This window comes from Eretmochelys imbricata, chromosome 7, assembly GCF_965152235.1.
Source record: "Eretmochelys imbricata isolate rEreImb1 chromosome 7, rEreImb1.hap1, whole genome shotgun sequence".
Lineage (NCBI taxonomy): Eukaryota > Metazoa > Chordata > Testudines > Cheloniidae > Eretmochelys > Eretmochelys imbricata.
Genome location: NC_135578.1, coordinates 105,817,259 through 105,840,214, shown reverse-complemented (window position 1 = coordinate 105,840,214; position 22,956 = coordinate 105,817,259). Strand labels below are relative to the sequence as shown.

Here is a 22,956-nt window from a genome sequence, read left to right as displayed (position 1 = left end):
AGTGTGTCCCACAAAGCTTTAAAGAGTTGAATAATATCGATTTATAGAGTTAAGTAACAGTAGAGAGAGGATACATTTTCAGCTGAGGTACTTATTTAAAAAGAAAAGAGAAAAAGAGGAGGAAAAACAGAGAATCCTGCAAGGCCAGTTCTAATGCAACTGGTTTTGCTAAGACTCCGAATTAAATATATATATATACAAGTAAATAGAAAAAGCAAATAGAATCGAAGCTGGAACGCTAATAGCATGCCTCTCTATTTCTTATTGGGCCCATAAAAGAAAGTGCGCTTTTGGACGGAGGGGGCCGTGGAGACAGCTAGTACATGCATAGAGTTAATGCTAAGATGCATGCATGGACAAATGGTGCATGAGTGGACTTGGTTTATGGATAAATGATGCAAAGAAGGAGCGAGAGCTGGTGTATGGACAGACTGAGTCTACCTGCGCCCCTATATCTATGTCTTCCCCATGGGTGGATGGGTGCATGAATGAAACCGATTCTTTGATAACAATGGAGCATGGATGAAGCCGGTGCATGGAGTTCCACACAGGAGAACACTCTGTAGGGCGAGGGGATCCCCCCTCCCCCCGTGCAAGTGATCCCACTTTGGCTGCTTGTCCTTGACCTTTCACTACTGTTCACCAGCTCCCTTCTTCTCTCCCCCCAGAGGAGAGCAGCAGCCACTCCAGCCAGATCAGCACAACCCACCTTCCTTATGTCCCATAAAGCACCTAGGCAAAGAATCCCTTGGCCAAACGATAACTCCGCCTGCACCAGAAGGTGGCCGAGGCGCGTACACTGCAAGTCCCAGCATGCCAGGTTCCAGCCAGAGACCCGGCTCCTTTGGCGTACGCTGGGTCCATGGCACACTGGGACATGTAGTCTTCGCTAAGAGAAGCCACGCGTGCCGGTTAGCGCGTTGCACGCTGGGAGTTGTAGTTGCACATGTGCACGCGGGGTATGCTGGGATGTGTCGCCTCGTCATTCAAAACTGCCAATCGGCAGGACCCGCGCGCTGGCGGGGGAGGGGCGGCGGAGCTGTGTTGGGGCAGGCGGCCGCGGCGCGCGCTGAGTAGTGGCGGTTGGTGGCAGGCCCAGAGGCGCTATAAACGGGACAGCCAGCAAGGTAGGCCGGGCTCTCTGTGGGCCAGGCGGGAGGGACCGACGCGGAATGGAGAGCCTGGGGCGGGGAGTTGTTTCCCGCTTCTTTCGGCCAGCGGAAAAGGGGCTTAGGCCGGGCCGGGCTGGGCTGGGCTGGCTGCACCGCCTCGCCCCGCGCCGGCTCGGGACGGGAGGCTGCCTCAACCCTCCTACCGCCCCTGCAGGGGAACGATTCGCTCCGCCGAGCTGGGAGTGAATCCAAACCAGCCCCAGCGGCCCCCGAGCCCGCGGCTCCCTCAGCCTCTCCGCCCCTCGTGCTGCCCCGCTCCTGGAACCTCCCCGCCCGGTCCCGTCCCTGCTCCCGCTCCCCGTCACGCCCCAGCTCCTCTGCCCGCGGCTCTCCCCACGGCGCCTCCCCGCTCCCCTCGGATGCTCCCTATATTGGGGTCCGCCACTTCAGACCCTCCGCGGCTCCCCACATGGGAGGGGCACCTCTCATGAGGCTCCCAACACGAGGGCCCGGCTCTCCTCAGGTCCTGGCTCCCAGCTTCCCCCGAGGTTCCCCCTGTGTCAAGCCTCCACACAGGGACCCGTGTCTGTTGCTGGCCCTGCCTAACCTCTGCACATGCCCCCGCCTCCCAATCCTGTTGTGGGTACAAGCATGCTCCCCTCTCTCCAGCCTCTCCACACGAGTCCATCGTCCTGGGCATGGGTGCCCCCCACCATCTCCATACACGGGTACCCTCCTAATCAAGTCCTGGGGGCCTCCAGAATCCTCGCTGCTGCGCATGGTCCCCAGTGTCACTCTGGGTGCCAGGTTTCAGAGTAACAGCCGTGTTAGTCTGTATTCGCAAAAAGAAAAGGAGTACTTGTGGCACCTTAGAGACTAACCATTCATCCTTAACCTCTACAGGTGGCCTCTCCAGTCCAGTCCCTGGGATGGGTGGGGCTGCCCCTCAGTCTCCACACATGCTGCCCCCCAGTCTCCACACAGCTTGTCTTGTGCCCCTGTGCCATCCTCTGCAGATGACCCCTTAGTGCTGTCCTGGATGCCTGGTCCCCCGATTCCTGTTCTGGGTGCCGATCATTCAAGCTTCTGCACACGGCCCCTCATTCTTGTCTTGGGTTCACGCCCTTCTAGCATTTGCCTCCCCTCCCCACCTCTTGTCTCGGCAGGGCCTCCACCCAGTGGTCTCCAGCCTCTGTGCCCACACCTGCAATTATGGGTGGGCCTTCTGGTTCCCAGCTTCAGTCTCTGGAGATGGCCTCCCCACCCCAATTGCATCCTGAGTGCTGGCATGCCTCCTGTCCCATTGTCTGGGCACCCTCCCCCCATCTCATCTTGAGTGGTTCCCCTGTCTAGCCTCAGCCTTCCTGGCAGCCTCTGCACACAGCCCTCAAATGCTATCCCAGGCCTGTGCCTGGGGTGCTTCCGCCAGCCTCCACATACAGTCCCTGAATCCAATCCTGAGTGCCCCCAACCTTTGCACATGGTTTCTCTGATCCCATCCTAGGTGCTCTCTTCCCCACCCAGTGTTTCACCCCCAAACAGCCTCAACACGCTTTCTCCACTCCAAAACAGTCTCTAAGCACTCTCCTTGTCTCCTTCCCTTCTTCCCCCCAAATAACTCCCTGTCTTACCATTTCCTTCCCTCCAAGGAGTCTATACACAAATCAGTCCCTTCCTCTGGAAATATCTTTTGGTGTCCCCTCCCCTGGCAAAGGATATTTATTTAATAAATTATTAGAAAGCGTAGTGTTCGCATACATACATGTGTGTCTATGTATTAACCTATCTGAGGTATTAAAACTTCTTGCTGTTACTTCATCTAAACTACAGCACTCACATGATCCAATCGTTCCTCTGTTCCCCAACAGATAAAAGTATTGTCCACTCCCTCACCTTCTGGCTTGGACATTGCAGCTACTTCTTCCTTGGGTTTCCTGATATCTACATAATCCATATTCAGTTTACCCAAAATGTAGCTTCTAAAATTACCTTAATAATCCATTGATTGTACCTTGAATCTCTGACTCTTCTCCACTGAATCAAATTTAGACTTTCTGACCTCCCCTTCGCTGCCTACCTACATAACTGCCTCTCTCTACTTATCTGACTGTCTATACTATAGAAATTACCAAAAAGTTAAAACAGTCTTAGAACTTATTGGAGCAGCAGTGTAGACAAGCTAGAATTGCTTTTATAAATAGTGTAACTAAACTTCCTTGAAGCTTATGGGAATGGTACCAGCTTTTGAAGCATTTTGTATACTGAGACTCCAATCGGTGACCCTTTTTTTTTTTTTTTTTTATTTCGGCTCTTTTGGTAGTTTTCCTCCAATAGACAATACAGTATTGTATTGCCCTCCATTCTTCTGTTGCTTTTTTTATGCCACCTCCTGTGTATTTGTGGCATGCCCTTCCTCTGGTGTCCCCCAAGCTACTCTTGCACCTTATTTAAATTCTGCAAAACTTGCCTCCTCTGGGGTGCCCACAGTAAGTGAGTCAAGGATATTTACTCTTATTTTCTTATACTTATTGTGGTGGGGAGGGGAAGCTAAAAAAAACTTCACCAGCATCACCATAATGTGCAGGTGCTTAAATTGAGTTATGTTGCTGTAAACCTTGGATTTTTTACCTTATTCAATCCCTATTGATAATCACTTCTGTAATATTTGATATTTAATCCCTGAATTTGAAAATACTTCTATATGTCATAAGATCATAAGAAAGGTCATACTGGGTCAGGCCAATGGTCCATTTAGCCCCGTATCCAGTCTTCTTCCAGTGCCAGATGCTTCAGAGGGATTGAACAGAACCTGATAATTATTGAGTGATCCATGCCCTGTCGTACAGTCCCAGCCTCTAGCAGCTGGAAGTTTAGGGGGACACAGAGCTGAAGCCCTGAAACCCTCCTCTCCGCTGGGCAGAAGCCAGTACCCTCCTACCCCACTGCGAGGCAGTCCTGAGCTCCCCACCCCATATCTGGTAGGTGGAGAATGGGGTGGGGGCGTGAATGGCTCCATGAGCCGCACTTTAATGGTAAAAGAGCCGCATGTAGCTCGCGAACCACAGTTTGGCCATCCCTGGAGTATGCCTTTCTATTTCTGTATAGTGCCTAGCACACATTTAGGTGCTATAAAATAATAAACAGAACTATTTTCTACAGTTCTCCTATAGTATGTTAGCTTTTAGATGTAGTGACTATTCCACAAACTTGCCACTTTTAACTCCTATTAATTATTGTAATGACAACTAACTTTTCTATAATCTTAATTCAGATGACTGGATCAAACGAATTTAAATTAAACCAACCGCCAGAAGATGGTATCTCGTCCGTAAAGTTTAGTCCTAATACATCTCAGTTTCTGCTTGTTTCATCTTGGGATACTTCTGTCCGTCTCTATGATGTGCCTGCCAACACCATGAGACTCAAGTATCAACATTCAGGAGCAGTGCTCGACTGTGCATTTTATGTAAGTATGTTATCTTGGTTATGTTGGATTCCAGTCATATAACAAAGCTACAAAGAGAGTACTTTAATCCCTTAAAATAAAGGGGACAGTTGCGTCTTGAAATGCAGTGCGCTTTTTAAAAGTGTTTAAAAAAAAAAAAAAAAAAAAGGCTACATTTGCCCCTACTATTTTTGTGGTTTTATGACTCTTTAAATTTATTCTTTCTATTGCTGTGTCAAAGATCCATACGAACAGAGGTAATTGATTGTAGTGAAATGGGTTATACAGAAAGTGCAATCATATACAAAGCAAACAAACGGAAATATAGAGATTGTTGCTCTACTTTTTGTCTCCGTGATCTTGGGTGCTTCTTTTAAGGAACATTCAGACAGATGTGAATTTTTTTTTTTTTTTTTTTTAAATTCAGGGCAGATGGCCTTGGGCCTGCCAGAACCAACTGGAGGCAATGATCTTGCTGTAATATTGAGGGGATGCAACAATTCTGAAACTCATTATTCATATTCTAGAATTGTCTTTTAAACTATTGATTTGCTTTTTAAAGCAATTTTTAACTTTACCCATCTGTTATTTAATATTTAGCCTCCGAGCCTCAGATATACTAGAGCTGCTTCAGACCTCTCTGGTGTGCAAAGCTGACTTTAAAGATGCCTTATCTACTGCTGCTGGTGGAGGTGGTTTTATTATGTTGACCAGAGATCTCTCTCCTGTCTGCTCATGTAGCTGTTTCTATGCTATCTTACAGCAGCATAGGTACATGGGGTTTAGTCATGCAGAGTTCCTATGTCACCCTGTCTTTCTGCAGGGTATGGGACATAGATGGGGGAGCTCCTGCATTCTGGTAATCCCTGACTGCCATAACAGCCCTTTGGGACCATCTACAGTTGATATAGGAATGTTCTGATTTACAGTGAGAGACTGACCTGCTGCCTCTATGCATCTTCTCCTCTTTTATTCCCTCAACCTTGTGATGTGCTGTGTGCCCCTCCACCATAGCTGCAGACCAACTATTTAACAGTGCAGTTCCTCAGTTCATTGTCCAGTTCTGGAAAGTTAAGTATGAAGGTAGCTAGTATGGATATGTGAGAAGTTAGTGTATTATGAATAGTTATAGCTAATACAAGTATCTTATGTTCAGAATATTTTTCCTTAAAGATCATTAATTTTTGACACAGGAGAAGGTTGAAATAATCAGTTGCATCTGTCTAACCTTTAGGTCAGGAAGTTTCTTAATTAATCTTGTAGGGAAACAATATGTGCATTCTAGACAATTTATGGTAATTCTACTATTGTGCAGTCGTTGTGTATTTTTGGGGGGAACCCTTAACTAAACTTCGGAAGTTCTCTTTGAAATAAACTGATAAACTGTAATTCACTTAATATAGGGACTAATTAGAAGGTAGGTCAGGCATTTCTGTTTACCCTTTCTTATAGTACAACAACAAAGGGGTATTCAGTGAAATTGAAAGGCAGTAAATTTTAAAACAAATAAAAAAACTTTTTAATACAACAATCAACTAGCATGAGGAACTCATCACCTTAAGATGTCAATATGGCTAAGATCTTAGCATTAAAAAAGGATCGGGCTTTTATATGGATAACTAACATTGAGTCAGAATGGTGTGGATGTGTTTTAAAAAATTTTTTTTTGGAAGGGATAGAAACCCTCAGGATAGAAGCCATTTCTAATTAATGGGGTTGGGGAAGAAACGTTCTATTGGGCAGGTTATTCCATATCTGCCTGTTGCGGGGTTTCTTTCCACCTACATCTGCTACTGGCCAGTATTGGAAACAGGATACTGCATTATATAGGTTACTGGTTTAATCTGGTATAACAATTTCTGTCTTGCTAATTGACCTGTGCTTTACTTCACTAAGAACATGCACAGGAATCAAAGCATCCTTTAAAATGTCTGTCCAATTGTCACTGCTATTTATAATAATCTTTAGGGGAAAGCAGTTAAATTTCTATTCTCTTTTTGGTGTTCTGGAATACATTAAAAGAGAGCAAACTATTTTAAATGTCCTGCCCCATACATAAACATTCTCTACTGCCATAATATTGATGCATTCTTGGAAGCACTTCCAGTTAGGACTAATTAAACTTACACCTAAGCCTTCTATAGTATATCCTTGGTTCTAGTCAAATTTAACACCCAGCCGTTTCTGGGTCTGGTTTTCAGACTTACTTTAAAAGGGACTGTCACATGGCTTACCCGTTAGTGGGTGTCAGATGCCCAGTGTACTTGTAACAGTACACTGAATGGCATGAGCCAACCCTAGTCTGCCAGGGGATAGTTAACTGTCTAAGGCTTTGTCTACGCTACCGAGTTTTGTCGACGCAAGTTATGCTGACATACAGCCATCACTGTAATTAAACTGCTGTTGCATGCCTACACTATGCTCCTTGTGTCGGTGGAGCGCATCCGCAATAGCAGCTCTTGCATCCACACAAATAGCAGTGTACTGTGGGTAGCAACGTCCACAGGGTGCTTTGGGAAGGGTTTGCAATGGCTCATGGGGGCAGGTACAACATCACAATATGGAGGTTTCTCAATTCCATCGTTCTATGGATAGCCTCCTAGATTGCCAGCCGTTTTTCAACTGCCTGGTAACCTGCAACCCAGCCATGATGGTCAGAAAGGATGGATCCTGCACTGCTGTTCAGTATTGTGCTTGCAAGGCTATAAGAGGAGCCCAGTGGGGGGCTGTTTGGCTGGGGGATGCCTTGAAGGAGCATATTAACACTGAGATTCAGTAATGTGTGTTGCTATAGTGTTCTGAGCCTAGCATTGTTTGTTTGAACTGTGCTGTGAACCTTGTAATAATTGCTATGTGTGCCCAAAACATAACACTTCTAAAATCACTTTTTAAAGTAGCACTTGGTAATATGACCAAACTGACGCTGCTGAACATTAACACAAGAAGCCCATGGTGGGTGGGTGGGTGTGTGTGTGTGAGAGAGAGAACGTGAGTATGTGTGTCGGGGAAGAGTGAGTGTTGGCATGCTGTCTCTTTAAGTTCAGACAGCAGCCAGAAGCAACCAATCCTGAGGCAGAAGCTGGTGCACAGACAGCTGGTGTCCCCCTATCCTCACACTCCAGCTTAGCAGAGACTGGTACGCTCGTGGAGAGAGGGGGACACCCGGACATCAGCCCCTGCCTCCCTCCCCAGCTCCGCACAGCACAGCAGTCGCTCTCCTCTCTCCCCACCTCCCGCAGCAGCAGCCTTCCCTGTCTACCAACTGCTGGAGTCCTGTATGACCTCTCCACACTGAGCAGTTTCAGAACCTCCTGGGGCTTTGAAGGGGGAGTGGCGCATGCCTGTGTAACTGATGCAGGCAGTGGAGTTCAAAGCAGAGCAGTAACGGTGGGCATTATGGGATGCTTCCTAGAGGCCAGTTATGTTGATGTGCCGAATGCAGCGTCTATGTTGACACTTTGTCAATCTAACTTTTCTGAAAAAAGCTCCATGCCTCTTGTTGAGGTGGTTTTATTTCTTTGGCAGGTGGAGCATTTTAGTGTGTACACCTCCACTGTTTTGTCGACAAAAGCTGCCTTTTGCTGACAAAACACACTGTGTGGTATAGACAAGGCTCAAGTAACTGGAAGGCAAGTAACTAAGGAGCATCTGGGCCTAACAAAAGGCTTTGGAGGACTCCATTGGGGAAGTTTCTGAGAGGAAAGGAGGCTCTGTATGAGTGGAGCTCCCCGGGAGCCTGAACTAGGCAAAAGCTCTCCAGGTAGAGAGACCTTGAACAAGACTACCAAAGCTCTTGTGGCAGTGGAGAAGCCTGAGACTATACAGCAGAAGGAGCTGCTGCCAGAACCCACAGACTTGTTTTGGGACTTCGTTTATCTGGTCTCTGAAGCATTATACAAATGCTCTTTTATTGAAGGGCAAGGTACTGCTGTCAAGTAGACTTTGATTTCTCCTTTACAGGGCTGTTATAGTGATCTCATTGACAGGTGGAAACTGAAGCAGGCCACCTCAGTGCCACACTGAGCTACAAGAAGGTGCTTGGGAGGTCATGTGGTGCCCCTTGTACATGGACATACCAGAAGTTAATAGGACTATTAACCTGCATTGACATTCATTTGAAGAATCTTCGTGTGTCACTAATTCAGATAGAAAATGGAAAAAATAAAGTTTATTTGTACAATATATCAACTTGCAATTTCTAATAACAAATTTCTAATTATTTTCTTCTACTGAAATCAAAGCACTCCACCTAATGTTGTAAAACCCTTTCATTCCAAAATATTCTCAACTCTTGATTTTAGAAGTTCTGAATGGGTGCATGATCTACCTGTGTGGATCAGATTGTAGGTTCAGGACCTTAACCTCCACCACCTCTACCTCTGAATCTCCATCTGTGTTAATTTCCAGCAAGAAAGGAAGTAATTTGGAGTGTGCCCCGGAGGTTAAGTGTGACACCTCGACACTTATTTAAGCCCAGAAAACTGAACATATACAATAAAGCAGAATTTCTTATTTCACAGGATCCTACACATGCTTGGAGTGGAGGATTAGATCAGCAGTTGAAAATGCATGATTTGAACACTGACCAAGGTAAGCTGGCTGAATACTGTAATAGATGATTTTTAAGTGAACAAATAACCAGTGGAATTTGTTTTAATTTTAATAACTATAAATTAATTGAAAATAAAGTAGTATATGGCTGTGGTTTTTTAGATGGTGGATACGGCTTAAAGAATAAAAGCTGTTTGATTAATGAACCCTCTTTATACTTAAGTGTAGTGTTTTAGAAAGCAGTCACAGGTATAATGGGAGAAGCTCCATTTATTTTCATACATTATTATATACTTGTATTGGCTAACTAAAGATTTAATTTATCTTTGGACAACTCTAAGCAGAATGAAAAGGAGTACTTGTGGCACCTTGGAGACTAACAAATTTATTTGAGCATAAGCTTTTGTGAGCTACAGCTCACTTCATCGGATGCATCACGGATGTAGCTCACGAAAGCTTATGCTCAAATAAATTTGTTAGTCTCTAAGGTGTCACAAGTCCTCCTTTTCTTTTTGCGAAAAAACCCTACGTAATTAAGAAAAGGAGTCCTTGTGGCACCTTAGAGACTAACCAATTTATTTGAGCATGAGCTTTCGTGAGCTACAGCTCACTTCATCAGATGCATACCGTGGAAACTGCAGCAGACTTTATATATACACAGAGAATATGAAACAATACCTCCTCCCACCCCACTGTCCTGCTGGTAATAGCTTAGGTTGCAAAGTCAATCACACAAAAATTAGGAAATGCCAAAATTCAGGTTACTTGTGGTACCGGCTTTGCCTACAATAACTATAATCTTTTCTTTTGTCTTATGTTTACATTTTCAACTCTAAAATAACATTCAGTTTTATACATTTAATGAGTATATGCATGCATACCACCTGTGTAACTGGTGATAAATGCAATTTTATCATCTCCCCTCCCCCCTTGCCCTCCCTCCTTCCCTTTTATGGCCTCACATGCATTCTGCTTGCTAATCAGTTTCTATGAGGGAACATTCAAACTTCTGAGCATTTCTTTTTTCTTTTAAAAAGAAACCTTCCAGAAAAATGTTTTCCCCCTTTGTTTTCCAAGCTACTCTAGCTGGAGTTGCAGGAAGATGGGCAATATTGAGTCTTGCTCCAGGAATGTGATTAAGATTTGACTTCTCATGACATAGTGAGGCCAAAATGGGTGCAATGTGACATTGGGAAGGAATGGTTCCCAGCTTTCCAGCAGGACACATGGAAGGTTTTTCAGTATGGGACCTTATGTCTCAGAAGGCTATTTAAGGGAACTCTAGAAGTTTCTATAATCTTACTAGTTACAATTTTCCTTTCTGTTCAAAGATGTTTGAATTAGGGTGACAAAAGGAGCCAGGTTTTATAGAGAGAGTACCAATACAACTTTAAAAACCCCATACTGTTTTTCTGTTTGTATTATCTGGTACGTAGGTGTGAAATGAATAATGATGTGCTATGACTGTTTCATTGTTGCCTTTTGTTAGGAGTGCCTGATTACTCTCAAGTGGCAAAGCCATGAGTTAATATGGCTCTCCCACACTTAACACTGATTAAACTTTTGTAATACACAGTCAATGTCTGAGATTTTCAAAAGAGCCTAAGACTTAGGTGCTCAACTCCCACTGAGAGTCAATCACAGTTGGGCACCTAACTCCCCTTTGTGCCTCTGAAAATCTCCACATGGCTGTCTAATGCCGTTAAGCTCCCTTGAAAATCTCAGACGGTATCTAGACAGTCTACATTTAACACTTTTAAAAGGGTATTGATTGCAAAGATCAGAAGACCAAGCATTCTTTAAAAGATGTCTCAGCATGCCAACACATTAGTGAATGGCAGATTATAGTTTTACTTCTATATTAATATTGTTCTGCACTTTTCATTCAAGAAATTGTGGATTTTAATGGAACCAGTAAAGTTACATATAAATCTATTCTCTTGTAGAAAATCTAGTTGGCACTCATGATGCTCCTATCAGATGTGTTGAATATTGTCCAGAGGTAAATGTAATGGTGACTGGAAGTTGGGATCAGACAGTCAAATTGTGGGATCCCAGAACTCCTTGCAATGCAGGAACTTTCTCTCAACCTGAAAAGGTTTGTATTTAAACAATAACTATTATATACGTTAATACTAAGTGTATACTATCATCTGTTAAACTATATATAATGCATGCAGTGACTGGTTAAGAATGAATGTCCTCCAAGCAAGGCATTTCCTTTTAGTTTGTCTACTGGGTGAGAGGATGTCTTGTGGCACTGTCAAGGGCCCTTAGGAAACGTCCTACCTTGACACTATGGCTATTATAAGATCTGAAGCTTGTATGTTATCTGACATAGAATCATAGAAGATCAGGGTTGGAAGGGACCTCAGGAGGTCATCTAGTCCAACCCCCTGCTCAAAGCAGGACCAATCCCCAATTTTTGCCCCAGATCCCTAAGTGGCCCCCTCAAGGATTGAACTCGCAACCCTGGGTTTAGCAGCAGGCCAATGCTCAAACCACTGAGCTCTCCCTCCCCTCAAATATGAGCGATATGAGAAATAATCTCCAAGGGCAAGCCTAGACTTCAAATTTACAGCAGCTGCACTGTTGTAGTGCTTCTGGTGAAGATGCTTTAAACTGATGGGAAAGAGGTCTCCCATCGTCTTAATAATTCCACCTCCACGAGAGGTGGTAGCTATGTTGGTGGGAGAAGCTCTGCCGCCGACGTAGTGCTGTCTGCGGTGAATTATTCCCCCCCCATGTGTAACGTAGTTATACTGAAATAATTTTATAGTGTAGATTAGGGCTAAGTGGGAACATATGCTTTGGTGTATAGTGTTCTGTATATAGTATAAGTCTTTAGCTAGTCTGTGAAGATTAGTACAGTAATCCTTAGTTTAAGGATTCCAGCTTTCATTAGGAAAGTAGGACTTTATTCTCAACACTTCTTTGTAGTCTTTGGTAAACAAATCAAATTCTTGTACATAGAGACAAATTTGAAGAAAATGTAGAGCTCATGAAAGTAGGACTAATTTCACTGGCTTCAGTAAGATGTATTGAAGGATGTAGTGTGTAAACTTCCCCAAACAATTCTACCAGTGTGCCTCAATAGTGATCTGCACCTCTGCTGTTCAAATTCTGGGATTTTACAGACCAAAGCCACCAGTAGTTTTGAATTCTGTTGTGGTCTTATGATGTGCAGTATATTGAATGGTGGGAGAAATTAGAATATGAAAGAAAAATTTACTTTGTGTCAACTAAATCATTTAATCATTTTTGTGATAAGTTGAATTTTAGTCAGCATTAGCAGAGAAGATGTGCTGCCATTTCTTCGCTGTTATTAATATGCAACTCTGCTGCTGACAAGTGTAGAAGGAAAAGAGTAAAATATGACATTGTAAGCTTTAGTCACATAGAATGCTAACCTTTTCATTGTAGGCAACAGTCTCACTGGACATACATGAAGATTATATATTGTATCACTATATCGTCATAACCAGATGCTAGCTACTTTTAAGGAACACTTTACAGTTCTGCATTACTATTGATTTCATCCATTTCTTTAGACTATACATGTGGTCCAGTTGTAGTTAGAGCTATCAGTATGTTCCATGTTGCATCTAAATAGCTATTATTTTTGCCCACAACATAGCTGAATCTATTTCTGGTAAGAACTTGATTCTGAATCAAATAATTGCATTAGTTCTAGTTTTTTATTTATAGTTGTATGTAGCATGTAAAGAACTATGATAAATTGCTGACAGAATATCGTTTTATGGACAGCCACACTGAATCAAGCTGCTTATTGGTTCAGCAAGGTTCATTATGTCACTTTTTTAATATTGTCTTTGATAAATGTGTACATCTAGTCAGCTACATGGTAGTGGTTTCATTTGATTTATGATTGCGAGGTGTAGAAACAATGCTTATTATACAGGTGTGACAACAGTTTGTAAAGAAGATTTAGGATGTTTAACATTCTTAATGTGGTTATTCCTATGTATGTGAAAATTTATATTGTTTGTGTGAATGTCTGTTTATACCTGCATCAAATTTTATGTAATAGTCAAAAATGATCATTATTTAAAATGTATAACTCCTTGTGATTGTCAATATAAATGTAGACTATTAAATTCTTTTCATTATATAATCTGAAGTAGAATAGTTTTTTGACAGTCCTATAAAACTGTTGGGAAGTATTTAATTTATGTTTAAAACTGAATCTTATTCAAATGCTTGTCCTGGCTTTCTGCTCCTATTTTTCTTGCCCTTTTCATAAAAGGAAGGCAAGTGGGATTGGGCCATTAGATTTCTTTAGAAATTTCTGATATATCTTAGATAGACTGAACATTAGAGAGCCATCCCATTAAAAAGCGAGAACAAATTTCAAGTATTCAAGCATGTTTTTAGAAACAAAAGTTAATTAGCAAGACAGCGTTCCTGAATGTAGGTAGGATAATACATAGAAAGACCATATCAAGTAGTTTAGGACCAAAGGTGGTTTTGTTAAAACACTTTTAAAAACCCTGAGATTCATGGAACTGTGTTAAATAAAACCAATTTTTCATTTAATTTAATGAAGCATTTCCTTACAGTGTTAGCAAAACTCAGCAGCATCATGGGTAGTACATGAAACCAGAAAATGCAGTTAACTTCTCTAGTTTCGCTGTACAAATAGATGTCAAAATTAAACAGCATAAGTGGTGAACAATATATTTAACTTTTTTTAGTTCTAATGAGATGCTGACATCGTAAGTAGAATGTTATATATTTAGCCATGTTAACTTGCTTTAGCATAAGCTTGTTTTTACTACTTGCCACTCTTACTAACATTCCAGTGGCAGCAGCACAGCTGTGTGTTAGCTGGATTTTTTCTGGCTATGTGTCATCAGAATGCTTAATTGAATTCTGATTGCAGAATCTTTACTGATGATGGGATACAAAAACAACCCAAGCTTGATTTTATTTTTTCTTTCAGATCTCAGGTTGAGTGTACACATCTAGTAATTAGAAACCCAATCTCTTGCAAACTTAAAAGATTCTGTGAAAGTTATTGAGGAAACAATAAACATGAACCCTTATGATGTCATTTATCAGAGTAGCATTGCACTTTATGAGCTCTGATTTTTTTTTTTTTTTCCAGATGTGCCAAGTATCTCTGCTCTGATTGACTTAATTTAAAATTGTGGTTGCTCAACATCTTTGAAAACAGGTTTTAATATTTCTTTTTTTAGCAGCATACCCCTTAATGATACTCCCTTTTGATTAACAAAGCTCATGTCTGAGAGGGTTTTTTTTAAAGAAACAGGATTATAAGGGGGAAGAAAACAAAAGGAAAATATTTGGTAGAGTACTGTGTGATTGGTCTACAGGGTTAATATGATAGTGGCTGCAGGTTCGTGCACATCATGAGTAAAGACGAGTTCCAATTTGAATAACCTTTTCTCTCTTTCAGTTACTTATAATTTTTGCAAATTACTTTTTTTGGTCTGAAATTTTCCATTTATGTATGTAAAAACATTCCCTTTTTACTCAGAAACTGCCCATGGGTAACACAGTAGTTGAAGGCAGAAATATCAAACTTGGCTTGTTGTGTGGATCTGACTGAGATAAGGAATAAGATAATTTTGAATAAAATTGACTGAGTGATTAAAGTCTGAAATGTCATATGTACATATTAGCTAAAATACAGCACAAAGTTCAATTCTACATATACAATGCTACAATATTAAGCTGTATTTTAAGGTATGCACCAAGGCTCAGAGTTAAGGCAGAATTTGCATCTTCATGTCGTGTACTGCCAGACCGGCTAGGCTCCTACAGACTATGGCAACTCATCCAGCACTTAAATTACAGGCTGAAAAAAAAAATCTATAGCTATACTTAATTGCAGAGGTCATCTGTTTTTTAATTGCATGTTCCAGTTAATTCATCACTTGATGATAAAAGGTGGATATTCAGGTGAAACAAACTAGTAATATTTTTGTAAACTTCTTTTGCAAAGGTGTACACTCTCTCTGTGTCTGGAGATAGACTTATTGTGGGGACTGCAGGTCGGAGAGTTTTGGTGTGGGATTTGCGGAACATGGGTTATGTCCAGCAAAGAAGAGAGTCAAGTCTGAAGTATCAGACCCGTTGCATCAGAGCGTTCCCAAACAAACAGGTATGTTTGCTGTGCAGTAAGTCTATCCCTGGTTCAAAAAACTTAATCTTCTGTAGCAAAAATGGATTTGTGTTGATTTCTTACTCAACTCAGTACATTTTTTTTACTCATTTAAAAAGTTATTTAACTTGAATTCATAGTTTAATTTTAAGAGATTAATGACAGCTATTGAGCTACTTGTTCCCATGTTCTTTTGTAAACACTGTGTAGTTTTAAAATGTTCACTTAAAGCCCCAACCCTTTTTTCTTTGCTATCCTCGCTCTTCTTCTTTTAACCTTTCCCTCTTTAGCACATTTAAAAAAGGATGATTGTTAATGCATCAGAACACTGACAATTAAGCCTTTCCAAAATAGCAAAAGAGGCAGAGGAGGAGAGAGAAGAGAAGATTACTGTTACTGTGTGACTTTTAGGCATATATGCCATCAGTTCCTCAAGAGGTGCTCAATTCTGCAACAATAGTGTGGCCTGGGCTATAGATAAGTGTAGTAGTATGCAGCATATTTAATTAAAAATTGTTGTAAGCTTATTTACTACTTGCTCCCTTACTGTTTTGACTCCTTGCCCTACTGGGTTCCCTTTAGAGTCTTTGATGGCCATGCCTTGTTAGCCAGAGGGAATTGCATAAAAATAAGTAAGGTCATCTTTCCTTCCATCATTCCCTTTCCAAGGGTTTAATGGGGTGCCTCTGCAGTGCTCCTGGAGTGGAAAGCAAGGAACAATTTGGAACAAACTTTTCAGGTGTAAGTAGTGACAGCTGGATAATACATGCAGTGGGAGGCCTAGTTATTCATTCTAGAGCTAGTGTGAGTAGAAATACACCAGGCGCACCAGGTGTGGGGCAGGTAGACTCAACCAGGCAGGATCCAAGTGTGGAGGGGCTCAATGTGGGGTGAAAGGATTCTGTGTAGGACAACCTGGGTGCAGACAGCTCAGTGGGGGGTCTAGGTTTGGGGGGATCTGGATGCCCAGAGGTTCATTTGGGGGATGGGGGGGTTTCCAGGTGAGGGGCAATGAGACTCTGCAGGGACTTCCAGGTAAAAGTGGTTGAGGCTCAGCAGAGGGGTTTGGGTGTGGTGGTCTGGGTGCTGGGGGAATGGGGATGGGGTGAGTGTCTGGGTGCAGCTAATTGGGGGTCAGGGTGGTGGGCTCAGGGTGGTGCAGGAGGGTGGGGGTTTCAGTGCAGGGAGCTCAGTGAGGGGGTGGTCTGGGTGCATGGGTGGGGGTCCAGAGGCAAGGGGTCAGAGTTATGGGGGGCTCCAGATGCAGGGGTTGAGGTTCAGTGGGGTGGGGTTTGGGTATGGAGGGCTAGGGAGGTTCTGGGTGAACAGGGTGAGGCTTGGCAGAGGTGTCTGGGAATGGGAGTCCAGATGCACGGGGGTTGGGTGGATGGGGGAGCAGCTCCCCATACAGTGACCCCTCCCCCACAGTTGAGGAGTGATGCGGGCAGGAAGCGGGGGAGGATGCTGAGCTTCCTGCGGCTGGGGGAGGTTTCTGGAGGTGGGTCTGACACAGCCCCAGCCACTCCTTGCAGGGGAAGAGGAAGTCCCATCCTCTCCTGCCTCCAACCCCTCCCAGGGTAGGAGCCACTGGCTGGGGTGTCCCCAGCCCTGCAGTGATTTACCTCTCTGCTGGTTGCTCCAGGTGCCTGAAACAATGTACCTGCGCAGCTAGGGCATGGTGCATGACTGCTCTTGCAGCTTCCCTTTGCTTCCTTTCAGAAAGTCATTTTTCTGCGGGGAAGCAAAGAAATCTGGGGGGGGACATAAATACTGTGCATGTGCAGTGGTGCAGAATTCCCCCAGGAGTTTAGAAAGCTATATCTTTCCATCTCTGATACTTGTGGTGGTGGTGTTCCGGTTATAACTTGACACTTCAGACTATACTTTAGTCTGGGATTTGAATAATCTTGCTTCAGGTAAGCCTCATTATTTTCCTATTTCTGAGAAACTTTTATACTAAAGCCATGGCAAAGTTACAGTAAAAAGAGCTCTTTAAATTTGCTATGTGCCAGTACTATAGTTAGGTAGAGAAGCAGATGCTTTTTTGGAGTGCAAGTGGTGTGCTCTGAAATTACTATTCTGATTTATTTTGTGCATTTAGTTGAATGCATTTGTGAATTTAGTTGCTAACCTGAACTAGTTTTAATAAAATAATATACTGGAAATATGACCTGTCACCCTCTGAGCTTCTGTGAAAGTTGTGATCAGTAGGGTGTGTGGGGCAGGTGGCCATATATGGAGTGTTCAACTCTGTAACTTGCTGACCACTATGTGTGTGAAATCAGAGGTGTGATTAGGGCCTGTGGGTAACAGTTCTAGACTCACTAAGCTTTTATTTGAGGTGCAGTTGCAAGGAAGCTTTTTCTTATGACTTTAATTATTAAATTGTGTGGATGGGCCCTGAGTTGTATACCTGGGAACCATAAATATGAAAGAAAATATTAATAAATTTTTGTGAAAATTGTTTCTTGTGTCTGGTTCTAGAAATATATAAGATTAATCGTAGTTAACAAAACTTCTGCATACAAATCTGATGACAGGTGCATTTTTATTTATTTTTTTGGCAGGGTTATGTTTTAAGCTCTATTGAAGGCCGTGTTGCAGTAGAATATTTGGATCCTAGTCCTGAAATACAGAAGAAGAAGTATGCATTCAAATGTCACAGATTAAAGGAGAATAATATTGAGCAGATTTATCCAGTTAATGCCATTTCTTTCCATAACATCCACAACACATTTGCTACAGGTACAGTAGATACTTATCAGGTTGTATCACATTATTGGTACTAAAGATGTTTAAGTACATCTAGTTCTTGTTAGGCTTCAGTTAAGAAGTTTCAGCTGTTACTGGAACACTTGATACACTATACTTAATGCTTTTAACAAGATGTTGTAATTTTTCTTTTAATGCAGTGGGACCTAAACTTAACAGGTTTATTTCTTTAACACATTAATTGTGGACTCTTCTGTGTTACAAAACTGCTTCATAGTGTCCTTGAACAGACAAAATAATTCATTATAATGTTTGTCACTGTCTGGTTGCATTAAATGCTGTAACAGTTTGGTTTTCTTCCAGTTACAATATCTTAAATCTTTTCCATAATCCATTTGTAGGTGGCTCTGATGGATTTGTAAACATTTGGGATCCATTTAATAAGAAGCGACTGTGCCAGTTCCACCGGTATCCCACCAGCATAGCATCGCTTGCCTTCAGTAATGATGGAACCACGCTTGCAATAGCAGCATCATATATGTATGAAATGGATGACATTGAACATCCTGAAGATGGTATCTTCATTCGCCAAGTGACAGATGCAGAAACAAAACCCAAGTGAGTCTGCTTCACCTGTATTTGAACCTTTTTGAGCATTCATCCCAGGATTTATTAATTTTCCTGAAGTCATGAATAGCATTATTGATGCCTAGTAGATAGTGCAGCTTGACAGTAGGGTTGGAGTTGATTTTATCTTGTTCTCCCAAGCTTTCAATATCCGTAGGTTGATAGATGTCTGATGGCTAAAATTGTGTCTAGTTGTTTTGTAACAGGAGAATGTCAAACTCCCATTCTTTTTGAATAAGCACTTCTATTTGAAGCTAAGGAGCTATTGCTGACTCACTTCTTCAAAATTAAGTTGAAGATTTCAAGAATAATTCATTTTGAGCAAATTTTGCTGTATTGGATCTTTAAGACTTTGAACTATTAATCTTTTTTCTTTACACACTGATAATACATCTAACCTTTCCCCTTCAAAGCAAATGCACTGAACTGGTTCTACGGAATGCATAAAATCAAGTAAAGGGGTTCCCATCCTATCTATCTTGGAGAACAGTCTCTTTATATTTTGAGTATTTAACCCTTTAACAACAGACTCTATGCCACCATTTCTGGCAAAGGGAAAACCAGTGATGTTTTTGGTGCCAGGCAGAATAGGCTTCTGTTAATGCTCACTTGAAAGAAAGCTAAATGGAAAAACTGACATCACAATACAGAATTGTACACTGGAATAACCTCTATAGTTTGTGATCTGGCACTAGGTTAAATACGCAGGTTTAACAGCCTGGTTATTATAAAGGTTTGTTACTGCTCACTAGTTTTTTGCTTTTCTAAATCTCAAGCTGCTTTATTTTTATGTTTTAACTATTTTGTTCTGGGAGTTACTATTCTGCCTATTTGGTATAGCCAGTCTCCAGAGTTTTGGATCCTTTGAGCCTCAAGATTATGTGATTTATTAAAATCAATCAATATTGCATCTCACTTTGGAACAGATACTCTGACATTGTTCTTTTTCTCTTTTAATGCACTGCTCCACAGGCTATCATGCAGTGACACTTGTTTTAAAACATCACAATTTTATGGTTATTTTAATAACAGTTATGGTAGAACACTAGAATAACTGTCAAAGTGTCTGGGGTGTGTCCCCTGCCTCTTACAGTCTGCCCTGAGGTTAGCACCCACATTTGTGAGCCACTCCAAACAGGTTATGTGTTCTATACTTAGATTTCAACAACCAAGTATCAATTGTGAACTCCTCAAGTACTATAACAGCCATAACATGGAATGTCAGACAGGCCCCTGGAGCACTCTAGACTCTATCTTGCCACCCAGGCAAGCCAGCCTGTGTGACAGATGGTCCTTTATACCAAAAATCTCAACAATATTCAGGTTACTCTCAGTCCCAACGAACCAGTCACTTACCCCTGTTCAATCGTACCTTAGATCTCTCACCAAAGACAGTGCTTGTAGCCAATCCTATGATAAACTATCTAAGGATTTATTAACTAAGAAAAAAAAATTAGTAATTTACAAGGTTAAAGCAGGTAAACAGACACGCGAGTTAGTCTTCGGTTCCAAAAAGTAATGGAAGCTGCTCTAATATGCAAGCTCTGTGCCTCCTTGCGGGCTAACCCAAGCTAAGCAGCTTGGGGATCCCTTCCTTATGCCTTCTCCAAATTCCAAGCAGCATAGTGTTACAGGTCCTTCTAGTCAGGGATGTTTATTCCCTTTCCCCAAAGTTCAAACTGTGGTGGGACGAAGGTTTGTACATGTTCCCTCTTCATGGTTGTGGCAGGAGCAATCAACAGTATTTTGTCCATTGATGTTCCACAGTGGTTTCTCTGGTCTTTTGTTGGTTGGAAGATGACACCTCTTGGTAAACTTGGGATTTTTAAAAATCAGTAACTGTAAGATAAAACAAATACTTACCGTTACGGGGCTTACAGTGGTAAGAGCTGTTTTCAACTATTTTTATCTATTGTTGGTTGTGGTTGCTAATTCTGTAGATGCTTCATTCTGCCTTATGAGGAGGTTAATCTACAATTAAACAATATTTCCTCTTGGCCCTCCATTATTTTCTGAAACAGATGGTTCATCGTTTCCTGGGCTGCTAAACACAGTGAGGTTAAGGTTAGACTCTTGGGAATCAGCTAGTTTTGAATCTTATTAGGCTGTAGAAGGAAAACTAATCAGAATACTCCTTAATATCATTTTGTGACTGTAAACAATTATTTATTAGCAAACAATTGATCCCAGAAGGGCAAATTGTTTGAGTCAGTAATGAGCTGAGAAAAGACAGAGCATATCTGTGTATTTGGAAAATAATTGTAACGTAATTGCAATGCATTTAGACAGGCATCTATTTGGACCTGTTTCTATCTTTAAATGAATTTCTGAAAACATTAACAAGGTTTATATGCTTTTCTGACATTTATAAGTTGCTTGTGCCAACCTTAGGACACCAGCTTTCTGGTGACTAAGAATGATTTTTAGTACCGAATATTATAGTGGGAATGCATCATATCAATGTTTGCTCCTAAAATGGAGCACTTTTCCATAGCTCTCTGCATAATAGCTTCAGTTAGTAGTGCTTTTCAGTGACTTTTTCAACTTTTTCAGGTTAATGTGAACCATCTTACATTTGCAGATATTTCATTTTACAGATATTTCATTTTAAGCACATGGAAAAATACCTTTTAAATAAAGGATATTTGGGAGGCTTATGACTTGCTGACAAACCATTACATATTTTTGGTACAGTAAAATAGTTGTCCTTTCTGTGCTGTTCTGGATTAATGACATCTTTATTTTGTATAGAAATTTTGAAGATATGAATGTTCTAAAAAGTCTGTCACTTGTTGAAACACACTTTCTTTATTTCAGATCTACTTAAAGTTCCTGCAAAAAGCTTCCTCTCCTTTCTCTACGAAAGATTTTATTTACCTGCTCCTAACCTGAAATGGTGATTAAAGGATAATTTTGGGAAGAACAACTTTTTGTAGTGCTTTTACTTCTTACCGAAAAAACGTGTGTATTTATGTACCTCATATGCTGTACTCTACTGTCATATCTTTTCTATTTAGAACATCAGAGAATCAATGTTTTCTTTAACCACAGTCTGAAATGTAAATTAGTTCTTTCCTGTAAGCAAATTTACTGCATTTTGTAATTTTTTTTAACTCTGGGAAGTTCCAGTGATCTCTGAACTGCTCAATAAATCTCTTTCAAAAAACCTTATCTTTAAATGCATTGGGTAGTGTAATTTTAATGTTCTGTGAAAATCTTTGAAGCAGTGTGACCTCCAGGATGGATAATTGGACATGAGTTCTGAGGATGTGGGCTATGGAAAATTACGTAACCTTTTTCTTTTTTCCCCATCAAATAAAATGGGGCTACATACCTCACGGGGATGTTGATTATTCAATCACTGTTCTTACAATGCTTGCAAAGTTATAAAGTATAAGTAAGGCTAGTCTGTAGTGACAACTTTATTGCTAGTGCAGAAAAGTTTCCCATTTGAAGGAAAAAAGCAAAGTGTGAAGTGCATGAAATTCAGACTGTCGGTGCTTCAGTTACTGCATGTTCAGAGAAAAGCCTGAAATCAGTTATGCTTTGGAACAATTGAGAATGGAGAAAGGGAAGTTGGCTGGGACTGGGGCTTTTGCCGCAGCAAAGTGGCCTACCCTTGGTTGCAGGCTCAGCCTGAGACCCCAGAGGACACAGAACAGCACAAGAAGTGCAGAGAAAAGAAATTTATAAGAATGGGAACCCAGTTCTTCCAAAGAGACCCCCGTTCTGCTCAGGAGAGGGCAATGTCCCTTTTCTCCTGATTTCGTGCTTATTTTGCTGCTACCTCTTGCTGTTCAGTGGTTTAGGCTGCAGGCAGACTTCTTGATTCAGCAGCTCAGGGGCAGGAGGAGAAATAAACCAAAAAGCAAACGTTTCCGTATGGAAACAGTACTACTAAAATACAATTCCAATTTACAAGTGACTTTGTAAAATTAGCAAAATGTTTGCATATTTATCTTCCTGATCATATCTTGACTTAGAGAAATATATCTTTTTCCAGCTTTTGCATACTCAGCCTGGTGTCAAGCAATTTAGCTAGCCTCTTTCAGTCTCTCATTGCTGACAGGATTCTTCAGTCTATATAGTTACAGAACAATTGCCATATTGGAACAGACCCAGACCAGCATTCTGTCTCTAACAATGGCTAATTACCAGATGCTTTATAGGAACGTGCAAAAGACCTGCCGTGCACATAGAACAATTCTGCTGATCACGTCCAAGCTAGAATAGAATCCAGCCCACTTTCATGTAGCTTATCTGGCTGTGCAGTACTAATAATACTAATAAAATGTGGTTTAAAAACTCAGTTAGTGAAGCAAACAGATGTGGTGCACACAGGAAAATTAATATTAAAGTAC

The 22,956-nt window shown here is 41.5% G+C and overlaps 1 protein-coding gene across 2 annotated transcripts; it reads left to right on the top strand.

The window, feature by feature from the left end:
* Positions 1–1,001: 1,001 nt before the first annotated feature.
* On the top strand, positions 1,002–21,766 carry BUB3 (BUB3 mitotic checkpoint protein). Of its 2 annotated transcripts, XM_077822971.1 has the most exons (8): positions 1,002–1,127; positions 4,384–4,578; positions 9,078–9,147; positions 11,055–11,206; positions 15,098–15,256; positions 17,824–18,001; positions 18,370–18,586; positions 21,413–21,766. In XM_077822971.1, exons 2-8 carry the CDS (start codon positions 4,384–4,386, stop codon positions 21,420–21,422), a joined length of 981 nt encoding a protein of 326 aa, XP_077679097.1. In that variant the 5' UTR covers positions 1,002–1,127; the 3' UTR covers positions 21,423–21,766. The 2 variants fall into 2 exon arrangements, with proteins under 2 accessions (XP_077679097.1, XP_077679098.1); XM_077822972.1 differs by lacking the exon at positions 21,413–21,766 and having other exon boundaries at positions 18,370–18,590.
* The last annotated feature ends 1,190 nt before the right edge of the window (positions 21,767–22,956 follow it).

Excerpts from the sequence above, each read along its gene's own strand:
- BUB3 (XM_077822971.1), top strand. The coding sequence starts at position 4,384 with ATGACTGGATCAAACGAATTTAAATTAAACCAACCGCCAGAAGATGGT. Across the intron at positions 11,207-15,097 it reads CTTTCTCTCAACCTGAAAAG|GTGTACACTCTCTCTGTGTC; the intron begins GTTTGTATTTAA and ends TCTTTTGCAAAG. Across the intron at positions 15,257-17,823 it reads GAGCGTTCCCAAACAAACAG|GGTTATGTTTTAAGCTCTAT; the intron begins GTATGTTTGCTG and ends TTTTTTTGGCAG.